The sequence below is a fragment of the Rhinolophus sinicus genome, chromosome 1 (genome assembly GCF_057876585.1).
Source record: "Rhinolophus sinicus isolate RSI-liver-muscle chromosome 1, RSI-T2T, whole genome shotgun sequence".
NCBI lineage: Eukaryota > Metazoa > Chordata > Mammalia > Chiroptera > Rhinolophidae > Rhinolophus > Rhinolophus sinicus.
This window is the reverse complement of record NC_142501.1, coordinates 20,541,863-20,553,947: the sequence shown is the minus strand read 5'-3', so window position 1 is coordinate 20,553,947 and position 12,085 is coordinate 20,541,863. Positions and strand designations below refer to the sequence as shown.

Here is a 12,085-nt window from a genome sequence, read left to right as displayed (position 1 = left end):
TAATCATTAAGTCTTCTTGTAACTGTGGGGGCAGAACCCCAGAAAGTAGTTTCCAGGCTCTCGGCCTCACAGAGACAGGTGCTGGCTCAGGTAGTAAATGGCCATCAACTGTGATTGCATGGCCATCAGCTGTGGCTAGTTGGCCGTCAGCTGTAACCAGTGAGCCATTGGCCACTAATATAACTGCTGTGGCTACGCTAGCAGAGAGAGGAAAGAGGAGAGTGGAGGAGAGTGAAAGAGAGTCGTCGGTGGGTTGCAGACAAAACGGACAGCAGGTCGCACGTCCAGTGAACCCAGCCTCCAGTGAGACCGTAGTGGTATGACTCCCCTACCTATGGCTCCGTGGGTGTTCCTTTTTGGCCTCACCATATCCTGCGTTATGTGGGGAGCGGGACCAGAGACCCTGCAGGCCTCCCCGCATGACAGTAACTTACATTCAATCTGAGCTCCAGTCACTAATATCAACTGATTAAATACTAATATTTAATAGCAATATTCAATTACTCATCCTAGGTAATATAATACACAGAATTTAAAACATGTATAATTGATAAGAGATCAACTTAAGGAAAATGTTTAGACCAGAAACTGCAGTATTAAGACAAAGTTTAATATTGCAAAAAGTAATATTGCAAAAAAATGATGCAAATAAAAAATGGATGGAGAAATTATGCTTCCACAATTTCAAAGAACTGCTGAGTCAAAAGATTCCCAAGTAATAAAAGAATCCCTTAAGGGATACTGCAGCAGGATAGTTAAACACCGTAAGAGTAATGAGGGAAACGTTGAAAACTGAGTAAAAGAAAACCAAGCCATTAAGTGGGAATAGCAGCCTGAGCAGGCAGCATAGAAACATAAAATTAAAGGTGTGCTGGACTAGTGACTTAACCACTTAACACTACGTGTCAAACCTTAACCTTGGGCAAGTGACAAATCTCAATGTTTCAGTAACTTCCTATTCATAGACAGGAACAAATCCCTTCTGATTCTAGGATGGTGATACTACAATATCCAATGGACCAAGCATCCAACCCCTTTTTCACCTAAAGTTTTCAAATCAATCTCCTGAAAGTAACTTTTGCAAGAATCAATATCTGATATATTTGGAAATTAATGTGAAAGAAATGGGCACCTGCTTGATTTCAGATGCCTCTATATAGTGAACTTAATATAAAAAAAAAAAAAATCCACCCCCTAAAATTCAACTCACAATTCACTCTGCTGTAATCACATATTGCATAAACCAAAGGATAACCACATAAAAAACACTGACATTGCTGTTGCCAGTCTAAATTAGTTCACAAGTGAAAGGGATCTCCATGATATCTAAGAGGCATCCAAATCAATGAACCCAAAACCAAACTCTTGACCTTCTTCCATAAGCCTGCTCCTCCTGCAGTCTTCTCCAACCCAGTGAACAGCAACTCCACCTTGCTAGTTGCTTATGTCAAAACCTTGGAGTCATCCATTACTGCTTTCTGTCTCAATCACATTTTATCTGTCAGCAAATCCTGTGGCTCTACCTTTGAAATACATCTAAAACCTGATGATATCTCAACAACGCACTGCATGCACGCAAGTCCAAGCCAGTATCTTTCTCACCTGGATAGTTAACACTGCTAATTGGGCTCCTGTTTCTGCCCTGGCCTTCCTATTATTTCTTTCCCACATGGCTGCAGTGTGATCTTTGGCTCCAAGCCTTCCAGTGGATTCCAATCTCACTCAAGTAAAAGCCAAGTCATTACAAGGCCCCACAACATCTGGCCTTTGATCTCATCTTCCTCTACTCCACTCCTCACTCCAATTTACCTGTATCAGTGGCTCAAACATATTTCAAAAATAACAAGCAAGCTTCCCCACTTCTGGATCTCTGCGTTTGCTTCCAACAGCTCTCTTTCAGATCCCTTCTCAAAGATCACCTTCTCAAGTAAGGCTTCTGGAATCAACAGATTGAAAATTGCAAACCAAATCCTTACCACCTTGCACTTCCTATTTGCTTTCCCTGTTAATTTTTTTTTCAGTAGCACTTACCATAAACTGATACAATGTACTTCACTTAGTTAGTTATTCACTATCAGCCACCTATTCTTAAAATATAAACTCCACGCAGGGATTTTTGACCCAGCGCTACGGACCAGTACCTGGTACAAAGTAGCACTCAGTAAATATTTGTTTAATAAATGACTAGTATAGCTAATGTCAAAATCAACATTATCAAGATTATTTTTAAAATAATACTGTCAATGTAAGTAACCGACGTTACTTTAAAAAAATCCCCAAATGTATAAAAGTAAATTTATTTATAATCCTAAAAGGTAGCATTTAACTCAGTCTTTTCCCAGTTGCCTAATCCAAGTAAAACAAATCTGGCAAATTTCAATGGCAGTATAACTCTAGAAATAGGTTACATTTAGTGATCCTATTCCTGCTTCTTATGCCAGAATGGGAGTTACTGAAGTTTCCCAAGAGCTGAGACCATATCTTACCCATCTTTGCATCTCTAATGCCAAGTGCTCAAGACCTGATATACATAAACTGAAAATTTATTGATTGAGCTTTACCATGAAAGTGAACGATGTAAATAATTAGCCTATCGATAATTATATAAAATTATCATTTGAGAAAATAATTTCCAACAGTCTAATCTATGTTGTATTTCCTTTTCAGAATGCCCAGCACAGAAACAATTATAGACCTAGCAGTATTTATCTCCAATTGCATGCACCTTAACTTCAGCAATTCACTTCCATGGCCCTATCTGACGTTTTGTCCTAAGCTTGGCCTATTCTACCACTAAAATATTAAACTTCAATGTGACACTTTCAGACAAAACCTCCAATCCTTCCAGTTCTCTCATTTGTTTTTCTCAACTGCTCTTCCACCTAGATAAAATTTCTAATCCTTGGACGGTTCTTATGCAACCTAAACCACCCCATCAACACATGGTGAGGCATTCTAAACGCTCATCTCTTTGCCATTCAGTCACAAGATCCTGCAAGTGGTCAGCCCTTCCTAATCTCCTTGACAAGTATCCCAAATATTTAGCAATTTCCTAGACCACCCTCACTTTCTATATGTTCCTTCCCCTTAGTCATAGTTCAGGGAACATGACTTGTTAAAACAGTCAAGTAATTTCTCCTACCTAGATCCTTGGAGCCAGTTGGATCCAGTCTCTTTCCAAGTCTTCTTTTCTAACCTTCCCATAAATTCTGTGGGATACTGACATCTTTCCAATGCATTACTTTTCTAATTAAGTTAATCACAGCCCCTCTGTAGACTCTATACCCACCCCAGACAAATGCTCCTGAACCCTGGACTTCAAAAATAAAACTGATATCCAGATATCTTTAGTGATCAAGTCCTTCTTTTGTCTGGAATTCTTTATTAGCGGTCAGTCACCTCCTGGGATGAAGTTCAATTTCCCTAACATAGAAAATGAGGCCGTGTGAAATCTAATTTAGTTCAGTGCCTATTAAAGATACCAAATGGAGCAGCAAGCCTGACTCAAAATACTAGTTCTCCTAATAACCATATCTGCTGTCTGTATAATCTTTTGCCATTGCCAATTGATCCATGGATAAACAGAAGTGGGCCAAACAGGTTCTCTCTCCCAGGGATCTGAAACTTGACAGGAAGGATCACAGATTGAGAGTTGTGAGAGATGGGATAGCACCTTAGCAGTGGTTCTCAACCAAGAGCGACTCTGCTCCCCGGGGTACATTTAGCAATGTCTTTAGACATTCACTGTCAAGACTGTGGGAGTGCTATGGGTATCCAGTGGGTGGAGATCAGAGATGTTGCTAAACATCCCAAAATGTACAGAACAGCCCTTCACAACAAAGAATTATCTAGTCCAAAATGTCAATAGTGCTGAGGTCCAAGAACTCTTCCAATGAGGTTCTAGGAATTGGCGGGTTTCTGCCCTTCCCCTGATTCTGTGACCCACCTGAATAGCTTTCTGTTACGTTTACCTTTCTACCTAAGTTAAACAGAGCAGGTTTTGTTGTTTGCAGACAAAATAACCTTAACTAGCACAGTAACCCTAGTTCAGTCATCTGACACACATGTGTACACTTTAAACCAGTTTCTCAACCTCAACTATTGACATTTGGACCAAATAATTCTTTGTTGTGGGGAACTGTGCTGTGAATTGTAGGATGTGTAGCAGCTGCCCTGGCCTCTACACACTAGATGCCAGTACCCTTAGCCCACCCATCCCCCCAAGTTGCGACAATAAAAAATGTCTCCAGACATTGCCCAATTTCCCTGGAAGGGCAAAATCACCCCTGGTTGAGAAACACAGCTTTAAACTGCAAAAGGACTCCACTCAGGTGTGGTGTATGTCTGTCCTGCCAACTCCCACGCCCCAGTAAACTTTGTGCCAATTATAGTCTCCTTGAGCCAGAGAGAAAGGGGGAGGGGAAGAGGGAGCATCTGTATCTGCCTCTTCCCTACCCCTGTGCAGGCCCTGACTTAAATATACCCCATCTTCCAGCTTCTATCGCCCCATCTTCGCCTTTGCTCGAGCACGCATGTACGCACACTCAGCAACCGATAATGACGCTTGGAGCTGAAAGGGAGCCCGTCCTCTTCTTTTCTTTCTTATATTTCTTCTAACTTTTCTTTAGAACTTTCCATTCCCTTGCGAAAAAAATACTCTTTCAGAAAAGCCTCCAATGCACATTCTGCGCCTATTACAGTGTGAAAGATCAGAGTAATTTCTCCTTCAAAGACTTCCTGTTTCACTTCTTTTAATATTAACAACTCCAACCCCACCCCACCACTTACACAAATGTGCGCACACACTCTCCCTCCCTCCCTATCAGTTTCAGATTAGTTCCAAATACACAAACTAATTTTATAAACAATGCAAGAGTTGCTTGGGATACAAACTAAACAATTAGGCAAGAATTAAGTATATAGATTTATAGTTCTCACATATAGTTCAGCATTTACTCAAAGCATTTGTTAATTTCTTAAGAACAATTCCTCTTTCATACTGTTCTGATATATCAGTTTATCAAGCACCTATATCCAGGTAACACTGGCTTTAATCTTACAATTTTACCATACTCCAGTCTCAAGGCTCAGAGTAAGCATTCTCTTCCTCCTGTTTTCGCCTAGATAGCCTTCTCCCTTACTGGGAGATCCCCAATATACCCATCAATGATCATTTTCATTGAGTAAATATGAAAAGCATATTTACTCAATGATTCAATTACCCATTGCTTCCTAACACCACAGGTAAAATGTGATAATATTGCTGGCATACAGTCTTGCCTCAGTTAAAAAAAAAATAGCAATATGAGGGAGAGTCAGTTGATTGGTGCCATTCATCCATTCATTTAAAAAATAGTTGTTGAATGTACATTATGCTACAGTCAAAACAAAAATCCTTACCATCATGGGGTTTACATTCAAGTGGAGAAGACAAACAGCAAACAATATATATTGTGACAGATGAAGATGAATGTTACGAGAACAGTGTGGTCAGCCAGGTAAGGCCTCCTTTGTGAGAAGGTGCCGTGGTTGCATCCACTGGCCATATGAAATGTCTACTATTGGAAAGTAATGTGTTCTAAGTATTTCCTGTTAAAATGTATTAAATTGTATTCCAGATGATTACATCAACATGGTGACATCTTCATTACTGGAAAATTTGTAAAATTAATCTTGACCCATGTAATTTCAAAAGTTCATTCCCATTTGTACAACTATTATTTATCACAACACCCACCTTGTTTCATCTACCGTCTCCTTTAGATTTATAAATAACACCATAAAGTTAACAGCAATAGCAGCAGTTAATCAAGAACATGAATTTGATACTCTTCAAGTCACCTGAGTTGTTTTGAAATATGAAATAATTAAAAACTTAAGTGTTTCAAACACTCAGCTCTAAAAAAAATTCTCATTACTATTTACAACACAGATATTAGAAATCACACAGATTTAAAAATAATTCTAAGGACTCAATTCTAAATATATGGGTGTTGTTTATTTTGTGAAGTAAGCCATTACCTTGCCTATTAATTTTTGAGTCCTTCTCAACTGTTCTACAACAGAAACTCTAATGCCCTAAGACGCTCGTTGATAGAATTAACTTTCCTCCCATGCATCTAGAATACAATTATTAATAGCTATGTACCATCATCCTTGGGAAAGTAAGAAAATAGACATTCAAATCATTTTCTGTAGGTCTAAAGATTCTGTGGAACTGAGTATGAGAAAGGCTAGAAGATATCTGCTAAGTCAGATCTTACCTAAATAATACATTAAAAATGAAGATAAAACCTTCTTCCAAAATAAGTTATTCATATGGACCATATGTACAATTTTAAAAAAACTTTCCAATTAGTGATACTAAAAAACGTATATTCATAAATGCCGCTATAATTTGTTACGTTGAAAAACTGTTATGTCTTATTCAATATTATGTCTTGTTCAATTAAGTGTGGAAAATACTTGCTGAATCAGAGAAATATTGATTTTGTTCCCCAATATAGAATCTGTGGTATATACAACGATCTGCAGAATCAAGAATTGTTTTTACAAGTATACTACACCCAAGGCTTTTCCTAAAATTAGTTAAAAACTAATCATCAACTCACAAATAACAAAGAAAAGGGTCATAACCAAGCGCTTTGGATTCACTGTTAACAACTTGGAAACAAGATCCTACATTTAGCCCGTGTCTGAGACAAATATGGAGAAGCCAGGAGCAACAAACTGCCAGCTTTACTGAGTCATGTTTCTGACTAAAACCGCATTATGAAATGGAAAGAATGACAACTCCAGGGTTTACCACCAAAGATGTTGACTCCCTGACTTTATGGGTCTCAGATTAAAAAAGCAAAAACAAACAAACAAACAAAAAACTGTGTTCTAAGAACGACCTGGGGCTTAAACGACTCAAGAAAGAAACTGCCAGAGCTGGGAACTCTGGTTATTTACCTAAAACAAATCTTAACCGTGCAAACAGGCACACCCTCTAATGCATCAGAGCGGGAACGGCAAGGTGGGGTGAATTCAGAACAATAACAAGGTTAACATTTCACTAAGACAAGCCTCAGCCCTAGGAGTCCACACTGCGCCAGACGCCCTCGGTTAACGGAACCGCTCGGCTCCGAGAGGAGGCGAGCACAGAGCTCAGGTTCATCCGACCACAGAACCCAGGCACTTGGGTGCCGCCTGGCCGTCTCCAGCCTCCGCGCAGCACCGCTCAAGAGGGGCTCCCCGGACGACCCCGGACGCTGCGTCGGGGACGATCCGAGCCCGCTGTCTCCGCCGGCCGCCCTCCACGCTCCTCCATGAGCAGGCCGGGGAGAAGCCGTCCAGGGGCTGTCTCCTGAGGCCAACCACTGGCGGGAGATCCGGGGCCGCGCGACCCCTGCCCCGACTGGAGCAGGGAATCCAAGGGTCGCCTCTCGCACGGCTGCCAATCTCCGCCGTCCCGGAGGCCGCACGCTGCCTCGGGTGCCGACTACGGCGGAGGTGGGCTGGCCCCCACGCCCGAGGCTGTCACTGACCTGGAGAGGTGTTTCAGGATCTGTTTTTTGATGAGCCCAGCCATGGTGTCGGGGCGTGAGGCACCGCGCTCTCTCTCCGTTACTCACTAACTCTTCTCTTTGGGGCCGTCTCCTTTTTGTCCGGGTTAACCCGGCCGGAGGAGAGGCGCCCGAGCGCTCACGTCCAGGAGAGACCCGACGCCTCGGCTGAGGCCACAGGCGCCGCCGCTGCCGCCGAGGAGCCGGAACATATCGCTCAAGCAGCCACAGCCGCCGCCAGCGCCATCTTGGCTGCAGCATCACCTAAGAGACCTGGGGGAGGGCAGGAGCGATACGGCCTGGAGGCGGGGCGAGCTCAGGGCGGGCGTGCTCGGGGCGGGGCGAGCGCGCGAGGGGCGGAGCAACGCAGGCTTCCGGCAAACGCGGAAGTTATGCGTCCTCCATCCTCATTCAGTCCTTTGGCGGTGTCCTCCTTTGCCCAGACGCTGTTGGGCGCTTTCACTCCCAATCCCAAAAACTTCTTGGGCTTTAGTCCTCCCTCCCCACCCGTGGACTTGTTCCTGCCTCCTTCACTGAGTCTCCTTTCACATCCTACTGTTTTATTTCCTCAGAATTTCTTCCACAAACTTAACTGCTTTCTTTGCTCTCTTTATCTACTCAGCTTTCTTCATATTCTTGCTGCAGTTTCTTCTCCTTTGCTAAGATATTCTGCTTTCCCCTGGCTAAATGCTATATAATGCTTCCTCTGGTGATTTCAATCCTAAGGGAAGTAAAAGTTGACAATATGCCCTAATGGAATATAGGACCTGGGGATTAGAAGACCTAAATTCAAGTCATGGCTCTAGTATTTTTCTAGCTGTGTTAATCTGGAGAAAATAATTTCCTTACTTTTAGCCTCAGTTTAATCATCTATAAAGTAGGTTAATAATATCAACCTTTTCCTCCTCACTAGGTTGTTGTACCTAACGAAATAAGGATGTAAAATTTCACTCAAAAATTTCTATTAAAAGGAAGTTTTTGAAATAGCAGGGGGAACTATTACAGCTCCGCACCTTCACCCCACCCAGCCCCAAACCAACATTTTTCAGAGGTGAAAATGATCACCCAGTGATGTCTAAAAGAGGAAAAGAAATTATACTACTTCTGAGAAATGTATCAAGAAGATGTGTGTGTATGTGTTGGGTAGAGGGGGTAGTTTACACATAGTGCAACAAACTGGCCCTTTTTGAAGAGAACGGAATTGACTATTCACTCATTTAATATTTATCATGTACTATAAACTAGACACTATTCAAATAACTAGGGTTGCCTAAACAAAAACAAACAAATGTTTCTGCCATCAAAGAGTGAACAGCCTAGCACAGAAGGTAAATTGCTAGTGCTAAGACCTTGAGCTCTGCCATTAGACTCTGCTTCAAATACTAGTTCAGACACTTTGTAGCTGTGTAAACTTGGGCAATTTATTTAATCTCAGCCTCTCTACATAATGACTGTTGGAGTAATGGTATCTAACTCAGAATGTTGTGAGAATTAAATGAGACTGTGCATATAAAGTGAATGTCTAGCATATGTCAAGCTCTTAATAAATGCTATTATTATCATTAACATAATTAAAAACAGGAACAAAGTGCTATGAGAACACAGAGGAGGGAGTGATTCTATCTGGTTAAGTCAGAGATAGACTTATAGGGGAGATATTATTTCAATGATGCAAATGTCAGCTTAATGTGTTAAAAGAACTGGCCCTGAAACTAAAGACTTGGACGTGAAACCTAGCCCTGTAGATAGTTAGGTATGTGATCATAGGAAAGAATGTGATTATTTTTTCCTGTGTGATCACAGGAAAAGAACCTCTGGAGCCTTGTGCTATTTACCTTCATAAGGTTGTTGTGAGAATTAACCAAGCTAATCAAGATAAAGTACTTAGAGAGTTCCAAATACAATAAAATGGTAGCTATCATTATTAATTCACTAGGCAGAAAAGAATGTGTCAGCCAGGTGAAACACAGTTATGAAAAAGGACAGAAGTGTCAAAAGTTCATGGTTTCTAAATAGCAAGTGGCCTAATGTTGTGGCTAGAACAAAATGTGGATTCCTTTTCAAAGTAGTAAGTATCAACGAATCCCACAGGTTAGTGTAGTTATAGTATATTTTCATTGAAAAAATACATGGTAGTAACATTAATTTTACTCCCTGGATTGAGAGAACACATAATGTCACAAAACCACCATAAATTCAGTATTTAAAATTAATTTATGTTTTTGTTAATTGCATTTAATTATCAAATTTTCAAAAAGTTAAAAACATGACTGTCATACAAATATATAATAAGTATTCATCAAAGATTTATGAACTCATATTAATGTAAGAGCCAACAAGATAGGGTATAAAGCAATTCACTCAATATGACAAATATGTTGCACATGTTCGTCATGTATTTATAGCAAAACCATATTTTTAACTACTTTAAAATTACACATTGCCAAAAATATATATTTGAAAAGTAGTACTTACATGCTTATTTATGCTAAAACCTGGGAGGAGGAAGTGAATAGACTCAGAACTTTTACTGAACAGTCTGAACGGAAGCTGGCTCATACTGGCTCACAAGAACCTATTGTGTGCATCTCTTTCCAACTCTGTGTTCTGTGTTTGGTAACTTCAATATAGCTTGAAATCAGCCATTGTGGCAGTATTTATATCACAGACAGTGGTAAACACTACAAATCAGGGCTTGATTTCCGGGAGATCGGGTTGTTAAACATTTACCAGCACACACTTTGAGATGGGTTGAAGGGGAGTGAAATTGCAAATGTATGCATATTATTTCATAGCCAATGTCAAGCCATGAAAGACTTCTTTGGAAAGTGTATTTGGGGAGGATGATCAGATTTCTGATTTAGAAAAATATCTGCTAATAATTAGGCGCCCAGTACAGAGGATAGGTCATAATGAGAAGAGAATGGAGGCAGGAAGGGCACTGAGAAAGCAGTGGCATTTTCAGGTGAGAAATACAGCAGTTATCAATAGAGATGAAAGGACAAGGACAGATTCTAGAGATTCAGTCAAGGATAGAGCTGAAGGTAGTTGAGGTTTCTTCTAGCTTGGGGCATTGTGTGGATCTTGGGACAGATCACTAATAAAGATAAGTAGTATAGGTAGAATTAGAAGTTTTGGAGAGAAAATTCAGTTTGGGATTTGTTGCTTTAAGATTATCTCAGCATATCTGGGTAGAAACATTCAGGTTACAGTGGAAATGGAAATTCTGCTTTAGGATTTATCTGTGTTTAATGGTAGCTGAAGCCAAGAACAAAAATGATCCTGATAAAGGAGCATGTAAAGGACAGCAAAAAGAGAAACTTAAATGTGAAAGGGATGATGACCAGAAGGAGAGATGGGATTGAAGGAATGTATTTTGAAAGAGATGAATAGAAATGATGGCTGTTCCATGATGTAAGATTTATAAAATATTCTTTACATGTTTGTAGTAAGGAATCTTATTGATTTAATATTAGAGAAAACAGAATGACTAAAATTGGATATAATTTTGGACATCCAATGACTGTTTTTGATACAAAGTGTTATAGACACAAAAAGAGTGCCTGACTTCAAGGAGTTTGCCGTATTATGCAAATTAACAGAGAATGATCATATGTAAAAAGATGATGATGACTACTACCAGGTACTTGACTTTCATCATTTACCCTCTATAAAATAATTCTGTAGAGAGGTGTTACTAATATCATTCCATTATACAGATGAGGAAACTAAAGCATAGAGAGGTTAACTAGCCTGTCCCAGCCATCTAGTAGCAAATCCAGGATTTGAGCTAGGAGTTTGAATTCAGAGCCTGTACTCTTAACCACCATCTCTTTGATTTCAGTAATAATTACTTCACGAATTGTAATGACTAAATTACTTAACACATGTAAATCTCTTAGAACTGTTTACCCACACACATTAAGCGCCGACTGTGTATTAATCACTATCATCTTCATCGCCCAAGATTACACAGACATTTTGTAGCAGAGTCCGGATTCCAATCCAGAATTCATTCTCTTGACCATTACGATACACCGGAGTGAGCCCAGAACATTACAGCAACACACAGGAGCACCTAATTTTATGAAGGGAAACGAGAGGAAGTGTGTTAAATGTCGAGAAGCCTTTTTAGGTAAGATAACAGAGCTCTGTCTTGAAGCACAAGTAGACAGGGGAAAAGTGTGAGAGTGAGGAAAAAAAGCAAGGCGGTTGACAGAACAGCATGTTTGTAATTAAGGGTGGTGGGATCCTACAGCAGGATGAGCAATGGCAGGGAATGAGGCTGAAGAGACCCCATGTTCAATACCATGCTGCCTTTGGATTTGCACTTTATTCTCCATAATTGTCACTGTCTGACCAATACTTCGAACACACATACACACACACACACACACACACACACACCCAGGTTCGCTGCAGAGGTTAGAAGAAAGTTGCAGGAGCGAGTCATTATGTGAAGTAAAGGACAAATACGCAATGGGTGAAAGAGTACTACTACTCTAGGATCTCACCACGACGTAAACGACTTAGGCTTG

At 40.4% G+C, this 12,085-nt stretch overlaps 1 protein-coding gene across 2 annotated transcripts in view; it reads right to left on the bottom strand.

Annotated features, from left to right (window-relative positions):
- BLTP3B (bridge-like lipid transfer protein family member 3B) overlaps window positions 1-7,880 on the bottom strand; it is a 77,138-nt gene extending 69,258 nt beyond the window's left edge. The window contains exon 1 of one of the 2 annotated variants that reach the window (XM_019732111.3): window positions 7,530-7,880. In XM_019732111.3, coding sequence (XP_019587670.3) covers window positions 7,530-7,573 — 44 coding nt within the window. In that variant the 5' untranslated portion in view covers window positions 7,574-7,880. The remainder of the gene's footprint in view (window positions 1-7,529) is intronic. The other variant, XM_019732112.3, reaches the window with a different exon arrangement.
- Between the last annotated feature and the right edge of the window lie 4,205 nt (window positions 7,881-12,085).